Source organism: Carassius gibelio, chromosome B7, assembly GCF_023724105.1.
Source record: "Carassius gibelio isolate Cgi1373 ecotype wild population from Czech Republic chromosome B7, carGib1.2-hapl.c, whole genome shotgun sequence".
In the NCBI taxonomy this organism is placed as follows: Eukaryota; Metazoa; Chordata; class Actinopteri; order Cypriniformes; family Cyprinidae; genus Carassius; species Carassius gibelio.
The window spans coordinates 410,522-431,982 of NC_068402.1; the positions used below are offsets into that span (position 1 = coordinate 410,522).

Genomic DNA, 21,461 nt, shown 5'->3' on the forward strand with positions numbered 1-21,461 from the left:
AGATGAAAGCTCCCGAAGGAGCCATGAGAACGGCTGTCCTCTCAGCCGCCATACTGAGAGGGACGGCGATAGGAGAGCGGACCAAGGCCGCGCAGATGGATGAGCAGAAGTGCGGAAGCGAAGAGCAGAAGCTAAGAGGGTCAAGAGCAAGAGAGCGAGGAACTTCCTGGGTCAGCTCTTATGGCTTGAAATGGTTCACGCCTCTGTTCGTGTGAACAACAAATGAACTCAATACATCTTATTAATAAAATGACGAAGGTAAAGAATGTTAAGAAAGGTTTGTTTGTGTGTGTGTGCCTATGTGTGTGTGTGTTGTGGAATGTGTTTCGCTTCTCCTTTGAGGCTGCTCACGTGACTCTGGAATTTCTTGTCGTAAATAATTTAAATCCAGCCAGGCTGGCGCCAGGCATTTAGTGTAAAAAGGTTTCATTTTATATGCCTGAATTTAACCCATGAATCGATGACCTGCATATCTGTTACATCTCCCCCTTTTCGTCGGATGAAGTCCCTGTGTGGACATCATCGGATGGCAATCATCAGGATGGGCAGGACACTGGACATACCAATGTTAAACTTTCTGGCAGCAGCAGCGGCTCTGAGCAAAGCTCCCGGGAACTGATTGGAGCAGTGGTGGTGTCCACTTAACTCCATTTGTGTAACAGTCACTTTCTCATCTTGGCTGAACATGTGTTTGACATCGGCCTCAGTGTGAGTGAGGGAGTCCTCTCTCCATCGGATCCCTGTCCAGCTGTATTCGGTTACAGGGCTGGGGTAGTGTGCCCTGTCGTTGGTGATCAGGAGTCTCAGTGGTTCTCTCGGTGGCAGCTGTCCTCTCTTTGGCTGACAGCACAGCACTGCAAACCACAGCAGCATCCTGGTACAGACAATAGGGAGAGAGAGAGAGAAAGGAGAGGAAGAAACAAGCGAGGGCTGTCTTTGGTTGGACAGGGTAGTCTCTTTACTTCGTGGGCGGCGACTGGGTTTAGCTCGCCCTGGCCCATGTTTTGCCACATCTTGCTGCTGGCATGATGCTTACTTCAGTGTCTTGTCAGTGGCCCTGGTGCTGCGTGGTGCAGCACATGATGCGTCATGGAAATATATTGGCATTATCCCCCTTTTGCTCCATGGCATTAGAAGCCCTGGCATTTTGATGTCAGACGGTTAACAACCCACAATGTTTTTTGCATCATGCAGTGGTCTGGAGCGTTGGTTGTCAGTAACTGTAGACTGGTTGCAAGGGTGGATGAAGGGGTCTGAGAGGTGGTAAAGCAAAGTCATTATGGAGGTTGTAGAAGCCCGCATGTCCGCTATGTTGGTCTGTGTAGACAACGGAGTCAGCGTAAGCATTTCTGAGGTAGGCAGTTTAGCTAGTAAAGTTCTTATGCTGTGTGTAATCACTTCACCCTTGAATGTGGGTGGATGGGTTGGGAATGACCACAGCCTGTTGTGCCAGTTTTGGCAAGGGTGTCAGTTTGATCTTTTAAGTCCTTGTCTAGACTTGGTAGTTTCGAGTGTCCTTTTCCCTTCTTCCAGTACACAGTCACATTGTGTGTTTTTGTGATGTTGTCACATTGCTGGAACAGGTGTTGGTGTTTGACTGGCTTGTTGTTTGCAGTTTTGAAACCATTCTGTTTACAGCATGGAAGATGGCACACGAAACTGAGTCTAGCATAGTTAGAGTCTGTACAGGCTTTGTTCAAACAGATGTTGAAATCAGCTGGTGAGTTGGCATAGTCGAACAGACACCTGTTGAAGTTGGACTGACGGTCGCCAAGTGTTAATGCCAGTTTGTGTTGGTTTTCCGGGTGCACCGGAATGGTCCAGAATCCAGAGGCCACATCAAGTGTAGGGAGGATTGTGGCTCCTCTGATTCGGGGCATTTCTTGTTCCAGCTGGGTCTTGTGCCATCGTGACAGCGGCACTGTCTCCTCTCCTCTCCTCTCTCACGCTGCAGTTTTCCACAAGTTCATCAAACAACCGCAGTAAGAATATTTCTTCAAGCACGGTGAGTAATGGCTTCTCCTACAATTGTTATTTGCACCTCTTGCCACATGTACAGTTTATCTATCTCTGTCGCTGATGAGGGATTCACATGTGATAAATGCAGGGAAACAGTTAGGCTGACAGAGAAGATTTCAGAATTAGAGACACGCATCCAAACTTTAATTGAGGACAGTAAGAATGTTAGGGCTCTAGATATGGCTTTGGATGCGTCTAGCTCAGGGATTCCTGTACATTGTCCGGTTCCAGCAGAGCCCCTGCAGCAGGGCAACTGGGTGACGGTGAGGCAGCGTAGTCGTGGGTCAAAACACCGCTCTTCTGTTCCGATCAAAACATTAAACAGGTTCTCCCCACTCAGTGATGCACCCACTGAGAAACCTCATGAAAGTGCTCTAGTTATTGGCGATTCTATTGTACGGAACGTGAATATAGAGACACCAGCCACCATAGTCAAATGTTTACCGGAAGCCAGAGCGCCTGACATCTTGGCAAATTTAAAAGTGCTGGCTAATGCTAAACGTAAATACAGTAAGATTGTTATTCATGCCGGCGCTAATGATGTTCGACTTCGCCAGTCGGAGATCACTAAAAATAACTTTAAAGAGGTGTGTGAACTTGCAAGCACGATGTCAGACACTGTAATATGCTCTGGTCCTCTCCCTGCTTACTGTGGTGACGAGATGCATAGCAGATTGTCATCACTCAATGGCTGGATGTCTAAGTGGTGCCCACAGAATAACATAGGTTATATAGACAATTGGACGAGCTTTTGGGGCAGACCTGACCTGTTTAAAAGAGATGGTCTTCATCCCTCCTGGGGTGGCGCCACTCTCCTGTCTAGAACTATGGCAAATAGTCTTAGTGTTTATACTTGACTAACTGGGGCCCAGGTCAGGAAGCAGACAGACTGGCTAAACCAACCGTCTGCTAGCTGCCTCCCGTCACAGAGGTCAGTTAATTCTCAGCACATAGAGACTCTTTCACCTAGATATCACACTATAGAGACTGTGTCTGTTCCACGAACTAGAAAATACAAAAAACGTCCAAACCAAGTTAAGGTTAACAATTTAATTGAGGTTCAACAAATAAAAAACAAATGCAATATGGATAAACAAATGATAAAGATTGGCTTATTGAATATCAGATCCATTTCTACGAAAACACTTTTTGTAAATAATATGATAACTGATCATAATATAGATGTGCTCTGCTTGACAGTAACCTGGCTAAAACCTGATGATTACATTATTTTAAATGAGTCCACCCCCCAAGATTATTGTTATAAACACGAGCCGCGTCTAAAATTCAAAGGGGGAGGAGTTGCTTCAATTTATAATAACGTTTTCAGGATTTCTCAGAGGGCAGGCATCAAGTATAACTCGTTTGAAGTAATGGTGCTTCATATAACATTATCCAGAGAAACCAATGTTAATGATAAATCCCCTGTTATGTTTGTACTGGCTACTGTATACAGGCCACCAGGGCACCATACAGACTTTATTAAAGAGTTTGGTGATTTTACATCTGAGTTAGTTCTGGCTGCAGATAAAGTCTTAATAGTTGGTGATTTTAATATCCATGTCGATAATGAAAAAGATGCATTGGGATCAGCATTTATAGACATTCTGAACTCTATTGGTGTCAGACAACACGTTTCAGGACCTACTCATTGTCGAAATCATACTCTAGATTTAATACTGTCACATGGAATTGATGTTGATAGTGTTGAAATTATTCAGCCAAGTGATGATATCTCAGATCATTATTTAGTTCTGTGTAAACTTCATATAGCCAAAATTGTAAATTCTACTTCTTGTTACAAGTATCGAAGAACCATCACTTCTACCACAAAAGACTGCTTTTTAAGTTATCTTCCTGATGTATCCGAATTCCTTAGCATATCCAAAACCTCAGAACAACTTGATGATGTAACAGAAACTATGGACTCTCTCTTTTCTAGCACTTTAAATACAGTTGCTCCTTTACGCTTAAGAAAGGTTAAGGAAAACAGTTTGACTCCATGGTATAATGAGCATACTTGCACCCTAAAGAGAGCAGCCCGAAAAATGGAGCGCAGCTGGAGGAAAACAAAACTAGAGGTATTTCGTATTGCTTGGCGGGAAAGTAGCATATCCTACAGAAAAGCATTAAAAACTGCTAGATCTGATTACTTTTCTTCTCTTTTAGAAGAAAACAAACATAACCCCAGGTATTTATTCAATACAGTGGCTAAATTAACGAAAAATAAAGCCTCAACAAGTGTTGACATTTCCCAACACCACAGCAGTAATGACTTTATGAACTACTTTACTTCTAAAATCGATACTATTAGAGATAAAATTGCAACCATTCAGCCGTCAGCTACAGTTTCGCATCAGACAGTGCACTATAGACCCCCTGAGGAACAGTTCCACTCATTCTCTACTATAGGAGAGGAAGAATTGTATAAACTTGTTAAATTATCTAAACTTACAACATGTATGTTAGACCCTATACCATCTAAGCTCTTAAAAGAGGTGCTTCCAGAAGTCATAGGTCCTCTTCTGACTATTATTAATTCCTCATTGTCATTAGGATATGTCCCCAAAACCTTCAAACTGGCTGTTATTAAGCCTCTCATAAAAAAGCCACAACTTGACCCCAGAGAACTAGTTAATTATAGACCAATCTCGAATCTCCCTTTTCTGTCCAAGATACTAGAAAAGGTGGTATCCTCACAATTATATTCCTTCTTAGAGAAAAATGGTATATGTGAGGATTTCCAGTCAGGATTTAGACCGTATCATAGTACTGAAACTGCTCTCCTTAGAGTTACAAATGATCTGCTCTTATCATCTGATCGTGGTTGTATCTCTCTATTAGTTTTATTGGATCTTAGTGCTGCGTTTGACACAATTGACCACAACATTCTTTTGCATAGACTTGAACACTTTGTTGGCATCAGTGGAAGTGCATTAGCATGGTTTAAATCGTACTTATATGGCCGCCATCAGTTCGTAGCAGTGAATGAAGATGTATCATATCGATCACAAGTGCAGTATGGAGTACCTCAAGGCTCAGTTCTAGGGCCGCTACTCTTCACGCTTTATATGTTACCCTTGGGAGATATCATCAGGAAACATGGCGTTAGCTTTCACTGTTATGCTTATGATACTCAGCTCTATATTTCCTCGCAGCCCGGTGAAACACACCAATTTGAAAAACTAATGGAATGCATAGTCGATATAAAAAATTGGATGACGAGTAATTTCTTACTGCTAAATTCAGAAAAAACAGAGGTGTTAATCATAGGGCCTAAAAACTCTACTTGTAATAACCTAGAACACTGTCTAAGACTTGATGGTTGCTCTGTCAATTCTTCGTCATCAGTTAGGAACCTAGGTGTGCTACTTGATCGCAATCTTTCCTTAGAAAGCCATGTTTCTAGCATTTGTAAAACTGCATTTTTCCATCTCAAAAATATATCTAAATTACGGCCTATGCTCTCAATGTCAAATGCAGAAATGTTAATCCATGCATTTATGACTTCAAGGTTAGACTATTGTAATGCTTTATTGGGTGGTTGTTCTGCACGCTTGGTAAACAAACTACAGCTAGTCCAAAACGCAGCAGCAAGAGTTCTTACTAGAACCAGGAAGTATGACCATATTAGCCCGGTCCTGTCCACACTGCACTGGCTCCCTATCAAACATCGTATAGATTTTAAAATATTGCTTATTACTTATAAAGCCCTGAATGGTTTAGCACCTCAGTATTTGAATGAGCTCCTTTTACATTATACTCCTCTACGTCCGCTACGTTCTCAAAACTCAGGCAATTTGATAATACCTAGAATATCAAAATCAACTGCGGGCGGCAGACCCTTTTCCTATTTGGCGCCTAAACTCTGGAATAACCTACCTAACATTGTTCGGGAGGCAGACACACTCTTGCAGTTTAAATCTAGATTAAAGACCCATCTCTTTAACCTGGCATACACATAACATACTAATATGCTTTTAATATCCAAATCCGTTAAAGGATTTTTAGGCTGCATTAATTAGGTAAACTGGAACCGGAACACTTCACATAACACCGTACTTTCTACATCATTAGAAGAATGGCATCTACGCTAATATTTGTCTGTTTCTCTCTTGTTCCGAGGTCACCGTGGCCACCAGATCCAGTCTGTGTCCAGATCAGAGGGTCACTGCAGTCACCCGGATCCAGTACGTATCCAGACCAGATGGTGGATCAGCACCTAGAAAGGACCTCTACTGCCCTGAAAGACAGCGGAGACCAGGACAACTAGAGCCCCAGATACAGATCCCCTGTAAAGACCTTGTCTCAGAGGAGCACCAGGACAAGACCACAGGAAAAAGATGATTCTTCTGCACAATCTGACTTTGCTGCAGCCTGGAATTGAACTACTGGTTTCGTCTGGTCAGAGGAGAACTGGCCCCCCAACTGAGCCTGGTTTCTCCCAAGGTTTTTTTCTCCATTCTGTCACCGATGGAGTTTCGGTTCCTTGCCGCTGTTGCCTCTGGCTTGCTTAGTTGGGGTCATTTCATCTACAGCGATATCATTGACTTGATTGCAAATAAATGCACAGACACTATTTAAACTGAACAGAGATTACATAACTGAATTCAATGATGAACTGCCTTTAACTATCATTTTGCATTATTGAGACACTGTTTTCCAAATGAATGTTGTTCAGTGCTTTGGCGCAATGTATTTTGTTTAAAGCACTATATAAATAAAGGTGACTTGTTGATTCAGTTTCCTGTAGTCACTGGTGGGTCGCCACTCGCAGTTAGTTTTGAGGGCGGGCCGGAAGAGGGCTGAGTAGGTGCTGTTGCATGGATGGATGACACCTTTCTCCAGCATAGATTCGATGATCTCCTGCACTGGTTTGTGTGAGGCGATGGGAATCTTGTACTGTTTGACAGAAGTGGGAGGAGCATCAGGGTGCGTAGGTTGGTAAGACCACAGTCTAAAAAGTCTTTGGCACAGTATTCTTTGAGCTTATACAGAACTTGTCTGAGTCTTTTGGTGATCTGTATCGCTCTGAAGTGCATGAGCATCTTGTAGAATTTGCTGCACTTGAGATTGAAAACCTGTGTAAGGCTCCTCCATCTGTCAGATCCATCCCGCTCACCTGGTCTTTGCTCACCGACATGACAGATGTGATGGCGACGAATTTGAAGGGTGCAGTGAACAATATGTTGTTTGTACTCCCTTCGGGTATCAGTGCAGGTGGAATGGACTCAATGACAGGTAGTACAAGTTCAAAGTCATTAAAGTCATGGCTCACTAGCCATCCCAGCCCGTAGGCCTTGGGAATGTTAATGTCAGTTACCGTGCAGTTGTTGCACAGGATGTAGGCTATACAAGATGACACTTCAGTGAGGGGTGTGCCTTCAAGTGTGAGTCCGAGTTCCACACATTCAGGTGAGGATTGGAAGAAACCCAGCGTGTGGTTTAAGGTTTGACCACATTGCAGGTTGAGCCGAACAGCGACCCCTTTGGTGTAAGCTGGTACCACCATACCCTGTTCGTGTTGCAGAGGCTTGAACTTGAACCACGGCTGGCAGGTGGGGTTCCCGTGACCTCTGTGACCTGACCGTCTGGCTCTGTGGGAGTTCCTGTGACCTCTGTGAATTGACAGTCTGGCTCTGGCAACCGGTGTGGCTGGAGGGAAAGAGGTTCTCGCACTTGAGCAAAGTCTTTTAGCTGTTTGAAGTTCAGTAAAGGGTCAAAGTGGTCTAACAGGTCTTTGCCGATGAGAAATGTATGAGTGTTCATTGGTGAGACATAAATGGGATGTACTAGACTCATCAGACCGATTGTCAGGTAAATGGAAACAACCTGTTCAAACCGGATGTCATTCTGGCTGTACGACTGTACATTCTGTTTCCAAGTTTGAGGTGTAAGAGTTCGATCTTGTCTCTTAGCTTCAAATTGGAGTCTTTTGAAAAGGTGAGATGAAATCACCGTCAGGTTTGATCCTGTGTCGATCAGGTCTTCCATGCTCACTCAATTTCGGCCCACCCCCTTTTTGACAAGGCTGCCCAGGAATGTTGGCATCAGGGCAGGTGTGACAAACGATGGGTGGTTAGGACCGGTCTTGTGTAGCTCACTGCAAAGGCAAGTAGTCAAAACAGCATTTTCTGGTACCTTGTGTTTGCGGTACCTCGTGTGAGAACCTGTGCTGTCTCGTTCAGGGTGTGCAGCTGTCAGCTGTGGAGCTTGGGTTATGCTGTCACCTTGTGATGTGACAGTTAGCTCTGTGGTCTGTGGATGATGAGCAGTGTTCTGGGTGCTTGGCTCTTACAGATGGCAGTTAGACAGGGTGTTGGTTTCAGTTCTTATGCTTAGACATATGATGTCTGGTTCATCTTCCTTGTCTGTCTTGCGAGTTTTCATGTAAAGAAGCTCTTTCAGCACCCTCAGGATCTCTGCTGTCTCAGACGTGGCTGCCCTGTGTTTTTCTGACGTGGGCTCAGGTTTGAGCTTACCAGTGTCATATCGAGAGTGGTTCCACTGCCGGCTGTCGGGGCTTTGTGTCCTGGACGGTGGGGATCCGCTCTTTTTGGGTCGCCGGTACCAGAATCTTTCAGAGCGCTTGCTCTGCTGGCTTGGAACAGTATTGACTCTCTGTAAAAAGTTCTGTGACTGTGGTGTTGTAGGGCGCCCTCTAGGGTTAACTCCAAGCAGTGCTCAGAGACAGAGACTTTGGGGTTTTTCACAGTCTTTTCATAAATAGTCTTTTGCTTGGTGCAAGCTTTGTGGGCTAAGTTCTGTAACTCTTGTAGTCATGTTACGCAGACACGCTGGGACTCTGAGATGAAAACTCCAACTGGCATGTAGGTTTCGGAGGAACAGAGTTTTTAAGTCGACATCCTGTTGCATACCTGGTTCGTTGCATGCTCCGAAGTAGGCTATTCGTAGCTGACTACAGAAAGTCTGTGGGTTTTCAAGTCGGCCCTGTTTGAGGTCCATAGCAATAAGGAGCCCATGGTCTGAGTCTGGATCAGAGAATTCAAGAGTCAAAGTTTGTAGCAGTTGCTGGTAGTACGCTTTGACAGTCTCTGGTTGACGATCCAGAACACAATGCACATCACGGCTGGACGTGATTTTTAACAGGTACAATGTGTTCACATCTGTCACGTTGGTGAGAGTTTGCAAGTGAAAGCCAATATCTAGTAAATAAGCGTGAACGTCATGTCCTCCTGCAGGATCTGGGTTGAACGTAGGGATGCTTCGGGCTAGCTTGTCAAGTTCTCTGTGAGCCGTGCAGGGTTTAGTGGCATGCATTCTCTGGAAGGGTTCTCCCCCCTCCGTTGTTGACCGGTGTTCTTGTAAGCTGGCTGGTGATTTCTTGAGCCGTGAGCTTACACCCCCTTTTTCAGCTCTGGGTTCTTGGCTGAAAAGGTTGGAGTGGCGGGCCTGGAGAAACTTTGTGGTGTGCGTTTCTCCAATCCAGCCACTCTGTAATCTGTCAGAATCTTTCAGTTCTGTGTGAACAGTGTCAAGTTCATCTTGGAGCTCGTCTCTCTGCAGAGTAAGTTCATTGATTTTAGCTCGGGCCGCTTGCAAGTGTGTTTTGTAGGCCCAGGTTTTATAGTCTCTTTCTTTCAGTTCAGTTTCTGCTATTTTTAGGAGAGCGTCACCTTGCTGGAGTTTTTTGTTGAGTTCTTTTCTGGCTTCTCTCTCCAGCTGTTCTCTTTGATCTGTGTCAAGGCGAAGATCTTGCAGGGCATTGTGAAGTTTTTCTACTTTTTTCTGTAGCTTTGGATCTGTGTCGTCCTCTTTCTCGTGCTGGTTCTGGGTCTCGAGGAGGAGCTGATCAAGGCGACTCTGGGTTCGGGACTGGTCCTTCCAGGCCTCCTCCGCTTGAAGCTTAAGCGTTGCTGCTTGCTGTTCAAGGTCGATGTTGCTCCGTTCACTGAGCTGTGCCTGGGCGATGAGAATGTGAACTAGGCTTCTGAGGATCCTCGCAAGTTCTTTGTAGTAGTCGCTTTGGGTTGGATCGTGTGCCATCAGTTCATCTAGCTCGGTTTCTAGTTGCTCTGGGTGCTGCAGGTTACTGGCGTCCTTGGGCAGGAAGGGGGTCATAACGGCTTTCAACCATGTTGAGAGGTGGCCCCCAAGGACTTCTGGACTGGATGTCTGGAACATCCTGACTCCCTGTCGGTGAGAGAAGCACAGCACACACACAAAAAGACCAATGCAAGATCGTTCTATGGTTAACAAGCTATATGATTATTGTTTGTTTATTGACTTTATCAGCTTCATTACAGGTACCCAAAGACGTTTGTCGTAGGGGAACACTGAATTATTTTGCTGTTACAGTGAATTGTCAAAGCATATTTACTTAAGTTAAAATACAAGATTAAAAGAAAAAGAAGAATAAAATACTTAAATAAAGGTATGCGAAGTCCATTTAAAATCCATAATCATTTAAGAGTCTACACATATATGGAATAGGTGATCTCCTGAATTGTTCCGTATCGTATATTAATACGGGCTGTGCCGTTTATGAGAATTTTGGGGCTAACTGATCCAAACAGTCAGACGGTTCAGCAGCCAATTAACTTGTGATTTGACAGGCAGTAGCCTAGCGGGCGCGTGATGACCTCGGCTGCTGGTTGTCGCTCTACTATTTAGCTTCTTTGGTGGCTCTCACAGGTTACTGTCTCTATGTGAAATGAAAGAAACAAATCACAACAGAACAGAGGATAGAAAAAGAACAAAGTGAAACACAACACTTGAAATGAGATAAAAATAATAGAAACACGATGTGTTACTGAGAATAAGGAGGCCTAAGCCTACTGCTAGATTTTAAGATAGGGCCAACAGGTGTGTGGCTATCTGGGCAGGAAACCTAGAAATATGGTGTGGCTTGAAGAAGCAAATGGGTCAAACACTTAAAATATATCTGGGGGAATATCTAATATTCTGTGGCTTATAAAAGTGGATGGGTTTTATCACATTTGCTTCACCTGGGTGAATTGAGGCCATTCAGGTGGAAACCAGTGGCTTGGTCAACCTCTCTGGCGCTCCCCAAACATTCGACCGCAGTGTCCCTGGCCCTCTGTTACTCTGGCGCTGTGCCCTCTCAAAGAGCTTGTGACTTTTAACACAACCGGGCAACACCAAGATGTCAACCGCCAGACAGCACTAAAAAATTGGGCTGTTCCCTAGAACCCTCTCTTAAAAGAAGAGTGGCCCCGATTTAGGCCCAGGATTAGGTACTGGTCCCAGAGATTGCGTCGTGTGTCGGCTGGACTGATTGACTATCGTTGGAGTGCCAAATTGCTGATGTCGCCACTGCATGTACGCAACGGACAGAGATAAGAGGAACCGAGTTTCACTCACAGCCAGTGTCGGTAACACTGGTCGGGCAGCCTTGCTCACTGGAAACCTGAGATGACTGTCCAATCACCAAGGGAGTTCTACAATCAAATACACAAAGGATGAACAAAGGAAACTTAAAGTTAAAACTTAAATTGAGGTTTGTTTAACATCAATTGAGTAAATATATATGCAGAGGTGGGTAGAGTACCCAAAAACTTTACTCAAGTAAAAGTAAAAGTAATTCTAGAAATATTTACTCAAGTAAAAGCCCTAATTAAAGCTGCAAGCAGCGATGAACGGGCCCTCACACCCGGGCTCCCCACCAGCGAGTGGCATTAGTAAAAAGGTTAATGGTGAGAAATATGCATTTAAAGTCATAAATTTGATTGGAATATATCAAAGTATATTCCGTATATGTTCCAATCTTCCTGTTGCCAGCAGGTGGCGCTATCATTATTATGGAATATTGGCCTTCAGATGTGTTCAGACCAGGACTCTTTATCGAACATGTGAAGTTTGTGGAAGATTGAACAATTTATGCCTGAGTTATAACAATTTCTCTTGCTGAGGCAAGACATCAAACTTGTCATGGCGCCATGGACACGCCCTTTAACAAAAACTCAAGATCTTCACAAGTTTACATTGCACAGGCCTTTAGATTAGACTGACCACCAAATATATATTAATCTCAAAAAAATTCTAGGAGTAGTTTGTCGCAGCGTAAAAGATGCCACTTCCTGTTGCCAGCAGGTGGCGCTATGACTATAACTGAATATGGGCATGTAGATCTGTTAAGGGCAGAAGTCTTATCTAACATGTGAAGTTTGGGGCAGATTGGACATTGTATGTCTGAGTTACAGCAAGTTCCTTTTTCATGGCGAAACATCGAAATTTGTCAGGCCGCCACGGACACGCCCTTTAACGAAACCTCAAGATCTTCACAATTTAACATCGCAAAGGCCTTTAGATTACACTGACCAAGTATGGTGTTGATCTGAATAAATCTCTAGGAGGAGTTCATTAAAGTACAACCCCTGAAAATTGCAAAAACAACACCAATTTTGCAGAGAAAATTCTAAATAACCGACTTCCTGTTGGGATTCGGGTTTCGTACCAAGAGACTTTTTTGTAGGTATTGGTGTGTTACATGTGTGTACCGATTTTTGTACATGTACGTGAAAAATAGCTCGAGGCGCACTCCATTGAATGTTCATATGCACTCCATTGAAAGTTTATAGGTGGCGCTATCGAGCCATTTTGCCACACCCAATGGAATTTTGGCCTTCAGATCTGTTCAGGCCAGGACCCTTATCACACATGTGAAGTTTGGGCAAGATCGGACATTTTATGCCTGAGTTATAACATCTTTTATTCCCATGACAAGACATCAAACTTTGTAACGGCGCCATGGACACGCCTTTTAACAAAAACTCAAGATCTTCACAACTAAACATCACACAGGTCTTTAGATTAGACTGACCACAAAAAAGACATTGATGTCATAAAATTTCTAGAAATAGTCTGTCACAGTGTAAAATATGTCACTTCCTGTTGCCAATAGGTGGCGCTATGACTATAACTGAAAATGGGCATGTAGATCTGTTCAGTTCAAGAGTCTCATCCAACATGTGAAGTTTGGGGCAGATTGGACATTGTATGTCTGAGTTACAGCAACTTCCTTTTTCATGGAGAAACATCGAAATTTGTCAGGCCGCCATGGACACGCCCTTTAACGAAACCTCAAGTCCTTCGCAATTTAACATCGCAAATGGCTTTAGATTACACTGACCAAGTTTGGTGTTGATCTGAATAAATCTCTAGGAGGAGTTCGTTAAAGTACAAGCCCTGAAAATGGCAAAAACAACACCAATTTTGCAGGGAAAATTCAAAATAACCGACTTCCTGTTTGGATTCGGATTTCGTACCAAGATACTTTTTTGTAGATATTGGTGAGTTACGTGTGTACCAATTTTTGTACATGTACGTGAAACATAGCTCGAGGCACACTCTGTTGAAAAGGTGTAGGTGGCGCTATCGAGCCATTCTGCCACACCCAGTGGAATATTGGCCTGCAGATCTGTTCAGGTCAGGACTCTTATCACACATGTGAAGTTTGGGGAAGATTGGACATTTTATGCCTGAGTTATAACATATTTTATTCCCATGGCGAGACATTGAACTTCGCCATGGTGCCGTGGACACGCCTTTTAATGAAAACTCAAGATCTTCAAAACTGAACATCGCACAGGCCTTTAGATTAGACTGACCACAAAAAAGACATTGATGTCCAAAAATTTCTAGGAGTAGTTTGTCACAGCGTAAAATATGTCACTTCCTGTTGCCAATAGGTGGCGCTATGACTATAACTGAATATGTGCATGTCAATCTGTTCAGGTTCGGAGTCTCATCAAACATGTGAAGTTTGGGGCAGATTGGACATTGTATGTCTGAGTTATAGCAACTTCATTTTTCATGGCGAATCATCGAAATTGCCAGGCCGCCACGGACACACCCTTCAACGAAAACTCAAGATCTTCGCAATTTAACATCGCAAAGGCCTTTACATTAGGCATTCCAAATTTGGTGTTGATTTGAAGAAATCTCTAGGAGGAGTTCGTTAAAATACAACACATGGAAATGACCAAAATTACACAAAATTTGCTCATAATACTAAAAATAACCGACTTCCTGTTGGGTTTAGAATTTTGCTCCAAGAGTCTTTTTTCTAGGTTTTGGTGTGTTACATATGTGTGCAAATTTTCGTGCATGTACGTGAAACATAGCTCGAAGGCTGTTGATTTTCTTAGTATAGGTGGCGCTGTCGAGCCATTTTGCCACACCCTCTTCTGAATCCTATATCAGACTAAAATTTTCACCAGCTTTGACGCGTGTGCAAAGTTTCATGACTTTTTGAGCATGTTTAAGCCCTCAAAAATGCGATTCATTCGGGAGAAGAAGAATCGGAATAATAATTAAAGCTGCAAGCAGCGATGAACGGGCCCTCGCACCCGGGCTCACCGCCATCGTGTTGCTTTAGTAAAAAGGTGAACGTTGAGAAATATGCATTTAATGTCCTTAATATAAGTGGAATATATCAAAGTATATCCCACATATGTGCCAATCTTACCGTTGCCAGCAGGTGGCGCTATCATTATAATGGAATATTGGCCTTCAGATGTGTTCAGGCCAGGACTCTTATCAAACATTTGAAGTTTGGGGAAGATTGAACATTTTATGCTTGAGTTACAACAACTTCTCTTGCTGTGGCAAGACATCAAATTTTGTCATGGCGCCATGGAAACGCCCTTTAACAAAAACTCAAGATCTCCAAAAGTTAACATTGCACAGGCCTTTAGATTAGACTGACCACAAAATATATGTTAATCTCAAAAAAATTATAGGAGTAGTTTTTCGCAGCGTAAAACATGTCACTTCCTGTTGCCAATAGGTGGCGCTATGACTATAACTGAATGTGGGCATGTAGATCTGTTAAGGGCAGACGTTTTATCTAACATGTGAAGTTTGGGGCAGATTGGACATTGTATGTCTGAGTTAAAGCAACTTCCTTTTTCATGGCGAAACATCGAAATTTGTCAGGCCACCATGGACACGCCCTTTAACGAAATCTAAAGATCTTCGCAATTTAACATCGCAAAGGGCTTAAGATTACACTGACCAGGTTTGGTGTTGATCTGAATAAATCTCTAGGAGGAGTTCGTTAAAGTACAACCCCTGAAAATTGCAAAAACAACGCCAATTTTGCAGAGAAAATTCTAAATAACCGACTTCCTGTTGGGATTCGGATTTCGTACCAAGAGACTTTTTTGTAGGTATTGGTGTGTTACATGTGTTTACCGATTTTTGTACATGTACGTGAAACATAGCTCGAGGCGCACTCTGTTGAAAGTGTATAGGTGGCGCTATCGAGCCATTTTGCCACACCTGATGGAATTTTGGCCTTCAGATGTGTTCAGGCCAGGACTCTTATCACACATGTGAAGTTTGGGGAAGATCAGACATTTTATGCCTGAGTTATAACATCTTTTATTCCCATGGCGAGACATCGAACTTCGTGACGGCGCCATGGACACGCCTTTTAACGAAAACTCAAGATCTTCACAATTTAACATCGCACAGGCCTTTAGATTAGACTGACCACAAAAAAAAAAATTGATGTCATAAAATTTCTAGGAGTAGTTCATCGCAGTGTAAAATATGTCACTTCCTGTTGCCAATAGGTGGCGCTATGACTATAACTGATTATGGGCATGTCAATCTGTTCATGTTAGGAGACTCATCAAACATGTGAAGTTTGGGGCAGATTGGTCATTGTATGTCTGAGTTATAGCAACTTCCTGTTTCATGGCGAATCATCGAAATTCGCCAGGCCGCCACGGACACACCCATTAACGAAAACTCAAAAGCTTCGCAATTTAACATCGCAAAGGCCTTCAGATTAGGCATACCAAATTTGGTGTTGATCTGAATGAATCTCTAGGAGGAGTTCGTTAAAATACAACGCATGGAAATGACAAAAATGACACAAAATTTGCTCATAATATTAGTAATAACCGACTTCCTGTTGGGTTTCGGATTTTGCTCCAAGAGACTTTTTTGTAGGTATTGGAGAGTTACATGTGTATACCGATTTTCATACATGTACATGAAACGTAGCTCGAGGCGCACACCGTTGAACGTGTATAGGTGGCGCTGTTGAGCCATTTTGCCACACCCACTTCTGAAACCCATATCAGACGTAAATTTTCGCCAGTTCTGAGGTGTGTGCAAAGTTTCATGACTTTTCGAGCATGTTTAGGCCCTCAAAAATGCGATTCATTTTGGAGAAGAATAATAATAATAATAATAATAATAATAATAATAATAATAATTAAAGCTGCAAGCAGCGATGAACGGGCCCTCGCACCCGGGCTCACCGCCATCGTGTGGCTTTAGTAAAAAGGTGAACGTTGAGAAATATGCATTTAATGTCCTAAATATAAGTGGAATATATCAAAGTATATCCCATATATGTGCCAATCTTACCGTTGCCAGCAGGTGGCGCTATCATTATAATGGAATATTGGCCTTCAGATGTGTTCAGGCCAGGACTCTTATCAAACATGTGAAGTTTGGGGAAGATTGAACATTTTATGCTTGAGTTACAACAACTTCTCTTGCTGTGGCAAGACATCAAATTTTGTCATGGCGCCATGGAAACGCCCTTTAACAAAAACTCAACATCTCCAAAAGTTAACATTGCACAGGCCTTTAGATTAGACTGACCACAAAATATATGTTAATCTCAAAAAAATTATATGAGTAGTTTGTCGCAGCGTAAAACATGTCACTTCCTGTTGCCAATAGGTGGCGCTATGACTATAACTGAATGTGGGCATGGAGATCTGTTAAGGGCAGAAGTTTTATCTAACATGTGAAGTTTGGGGCAGATTGGACATTGTATGTCTGAGTTACAGCAACTTCCTTTTTCATGGCGAAACATCGAAATTTGTCAGGCCGCCATGGACACACCCTTTAACGAAATCTAAAGATCTTCGCAATTTAACATCGCAAAGGGTTTAAGATTACACTGACCAGGTTTGGTGTTGATCTGAATAAATCTCTAGGAGGAGTTCGTTAAAGTACAACCCCTGAAAATGGCAAAAAAACCGCCAATTTTGCAGAGAAAATTCTAAATAACCGACTTCCTGTTTGGATTCGGATTTCGTACCAAGAGACTTTTTTGTAGGTATTGCTGTGTTACATGTGTATACCGATTTTTGTACATGTACGTGAAACATAGCTCGAGGCGCACTCTGTTGAAAGTGTATAGGTGGCGCTATCGAGCCATTTTGCCACACCTGATGGAATTTTGGCCTTCAGATGTGTTCAGGCCAGGACTCTTATCACACATGTGCAGTTTGGGGAAGATCGGACATTTTATGCCTGAGTTATAACATATTTTATTCCCATGGCGAGACATCGAACTTCGTGACGGCGCCATGGACACGCCTTTTAACGAAAACTCAAGATCTTCACAACTTAACATCGCACAGGCCTTTAGATTAGACTGACCACAAAAATACATTGATGTCATAAAATTTCTAGGAGTAGTTCATCGCAGTGTAAAATATGTCACTTCCTGTTGCCAATAGGTGGCGCTATGACTATAACTGAATATGGGCATGTCAATCTGTTCAGGTCAGGAGTCTCATCAAACATGTGAAGTTTGGGGCAGATTGGTCATTGTAGGTCTGAATTATAGCAACTTCCTGTTTCATGGCGAATCATCGAAATTCGCCAGGCCGCCACGGACACGCCCATTAACGAAAACTCAAAAGCTTCGCAATTTAACATCGCAAAGGCCTTCAGATTAGGCATACCAAATTTGGTGTTGATCTGAATGAATCTCTAGGAGGAGTTCGTTAAAATACAACGCATGGAAATGACAAAAATGACACAAAATTTGCTCATAATATTAGTAATAACCGACTTCCTGTTGGGTTTCGGATTTTGCTCCAAGATACTTTTTTGTAGGTATTGGAGAGTTACATGTGTATACCGATTTTCATACATGTACATGAAACGTAGCTCGAGGCGCACACCGTTGAACGTGTATAGGTGGCGCTGTTGAGCCATTTTGCCACACCCACTTCTGAAACCCATATCAGACGTAAATTTTCGCCAGTTCTGAGGTGTGTGCAAAGTTTCATGACTTTTCGAGCATGTTTAGGCCCTCAAAAATGCGATTCATTTTGGAGAAGAAGAATAAATATAGCTGCAAGCAGCGATGTCGGGCTCAAGCCACCAATGCCATCGCCACCCCGGTGGCATCAGGTAAACTGTGCCCAGCGGGCACATGCATTCACAATATCCCTCTGGCAGTGAGGTTTTAAAGGATATGGCAGTTAAAGGGTTAATCCGAATCATCTAGACTTTAAAATCACATTCACAGAACAATATATATATATAACTTTAGTAACACTTTACAATAAGATTCCATTCATAAACATTATGTTAACATGAACAATATTTATATAGCATTCATTCACGTCAGTTAATATTCCAAACTTAAACATTAAAACATTGTTTTATTGTGATTTTTTTCCAAGCACATTTTACCAATTCCTAACCATATCAATCTTAATAACTACCATTATTTTTTTATTTAATCATTTATGAGTGCTATACAATAGTCCAGGAAAGCTGGAAGAGAAAAACAGGTCAAGAAGAACTGACAAAAAGAATTGCAAAATAATTAGGAAATAATGTGAAGATTAATTTTTAGTCAATTCTGCAAGACAGACTTTCAGGAAAGGAGGTGGAATAAAAATGAGCTCCTAAATCTTAATCCCGGATTCTGGAAGATATACTCCTCAAACCATCGAACAAGAGGAGGTGGTGCTGGTCCTTCACGAGTCACTCTAATCTGTTCATAAAGCCTATATATAAAGTCTTTATATATAGTATTTCACAATACTTCATGGTATTCTAATTAAATAATTTTTTGGAATCTTAGATCTCTCAGAGCCTGACACCGAGTAATTCTGGAGACTCCAGGAAAGTGGCAGTTCTGTAAAATGTTGGCGCTGGAGACTAAATGCTCCCTGATAGTTTCACACCTAATTCACTTAACACACACACACACACACACACACAGTGACAGAGGTACAGAGTGACATCAGATGTATGATAGTTTTTTAATTTTCTATCATCCATATAGTGTTGTATAGTCATGAAACTATTGTCATGAGACCAGTCATTCTGAGGAAATATGCCTCAGAATGACTTGTCTTTTATGTGTACATTTTTTTTTAAGTGTTTAGAAGCTGCACTTTAAAAAAATAAAAATACATTTACTGGTTCCTTTTTTACTATTATTTAAAAAAAATCACCACGACAAAACCCTTCAAGCTATCCAAAATTCATTCACACCTGTTCTGTAAGATTAATTCTTTAAACAGTGGTAAAAGAGGATGTGGGGCTGAACCTTCAAGAGTCACTCAAAACGAATCTGTCCATAAAGCCTATAAAGAATTATTCTTAATATACAGTTCACAATACTTCAGCTTGTTATTCTAATTAAGTGAGGGTCATTTTATCAGTAAAATACATAAAATACATATTATTTTATTTGAAAGATTTCTATAAATTATTTAAATCATACTCGTTTCTCCAATAATTATTTAAAAGTAATCCTATAGCTCCCTCAGGTGGCCATTATAGGTACTAAGAATTGCAAGCTTGATTTATAAGTTATGATAGTTTAAATTTTATGCTGGCTCTTGAAAATGATAAAGCTATGAAACTTACTGTGCTTCCTTCAAATGAGGACTTCTACTTATATAAAAAATTATGAAGAGTTAGAATGAAAAATTGTAAAGATATAGTAAAATAACTATTGTATTTTTTTATGTTACTTTAATAAATCTCAGTGGCAACACCATTTAAGCTATCCTAAACCCATTCACAATTTAACATCTCAGTATTTTGGCATAATGTTGAAAAAGGAGTATGGAGTAGTATGAGGAGGAGTATGAATTCATTTACAGGCTGAGTTTATCATAAATCCACAATAAAATTTCTGAGTTCTGTATCAATCTGTGTTGTTGTTTGTTTATTTTTATCTTTTATTTTTCATAGGAAGATAACTTACTCTCCTTTTTAATAAATGTGCTTATAAACCAAGGACAAGCTATTTATAGCTGTATTTATAAACTGCTTACTACTGACTATTGATATTGGGACAAGGCTTTATAAAGCATGAACTGACTATTTACTAATGAGTGCAGTTATTATAAAGTGTTATCAATGCATTTGCTAATGTTAACAAATTAGACATTATTTTACAGTGTTATCAAATCCTTAAATGACTCATAAGCATTTGTGAAAGTTCTGCTTGCATTACAGCTTAGTATTGATCTGTGAGCTGAACAGATTTACTGTTACATCCATGAGATTATGTAAGTTAAAATAAATATAATGTCACAGGATGTCATAGGTCAGTATCAAATGAGTTTGAAATTATTATTTGCAGCACAAATAAGGTTTTTTTAGGATTTTTAAAAATCCCTAAAACTGTCAGAAAAAGGTTAAGGCCTAAGCTTTTTCTATGTGAGTGGCTAAATTTATTTTTGTTTTTATAATTGTAATACACAAACTATGAAATTATACAAAATGTATAAAAAGGTAAATAAATAAATACGCACACATTAAAAAAGCAGCCAAGTCGAATGAGTTTCCTTTTTTATATAGATTAAAATTGAAGACAGAAGCAAGTGGTAAATGTGGTCACTTTAATATTCAAATCCAGTAGATCCAGTTTATGTTCACGTGGCTGTTTTCGTTTATAGTCGCCAAGCTATTATGTATTTTGAAATAATCTTGTCCGTGATGTGTTCGTTCGTACGACGAAAGCCAGAATCCTGCAGCTCGAGAGATATGTTATTCTGCCAGTCGCGCTTTCAAATAGTCTTGCACACTTAAACAGGTCACAAACACCTGCATTTACCTCTTGTTGTGTTAAAGTGGGTTTATTGTGTGCATTTGTGGTAATGTTTTATTTAAAAAAGCTCTTAAACAAGAATAAATTCGTTTATTTTGAGCTGGACACTGTACGCGCTGATCGGAGGCGTGATTTCAGATAGGCAGCCACAAATATTTCATTTTCACACAAACAGTTCAAAAACATCTTAATTTAGCTCTTGGTGTGTTCTAATTGGTTGATAGTGTGATATCGCTGTAATAATTTATTTTTAAAAGCTTTAAAACAGGAATAAATTCGTTTTCTCTGAGCTCTTTACTCCAGACGCTTGTGATCACAGCGGTGATTCATCGCTCCTATTTCTCACGTATCTCTGGCCAGAAATAATTTATCCATGAGCCCTGAACCGGTAATAATCAGATATGTTGGTTTAGCTTGTCAGTGTGAATTAAATCTAAGTATTTATTTGTATTTTTAACGGATTTAAAAGTGAAAGTAAAAGTCCGGGAATTGAACCTGTAGGGGCGCTATTTCTCTCAGACAATGGAAGTCTGAAGCACATATACTCAAACAGATGGACAGAGTGAGATGAGATGTTTGACAGTTTTTTAATTTTCTGTTATCCATACAGTGTTGT

General features: G+C 41.4%; 1 protein-coding gene across 4 annotated transcripts in view; it reads right to left on the minus strand.

The window, feature by feature from the left end:
- LOC127962245 (uncharacterized) overlaps nt 1–21,461 on the minus strand; it is a 211,841-nt gene that overhangs the window by 173,465 nt on the left and 16,915 nt on the right. For 3 of the 4 annotated variants that reach the window (XM_052561790.1, XM_052561791.1, XM_052561789.1), the window contains one exon: nt 6,742–11,441. The exons of the other annotated variant lie outside the window; for it this stretch is intronic. In XM_052561790.1, coding sequence (XP_052417750.1) covers nt 8,740–10,164 — 1,425 coding nt within the window. In that variant the 5' untranslated portion in view covers nt 10,165–11,441 and the 3' untranslated portion in view covers nt 6,742–8,739. Of the gene's footprint in view, nt 1–6,741; nt 11,442–21,461 lie in introns of those variants that run through there. 4 annotated transcript variants of the gene reach the window in all.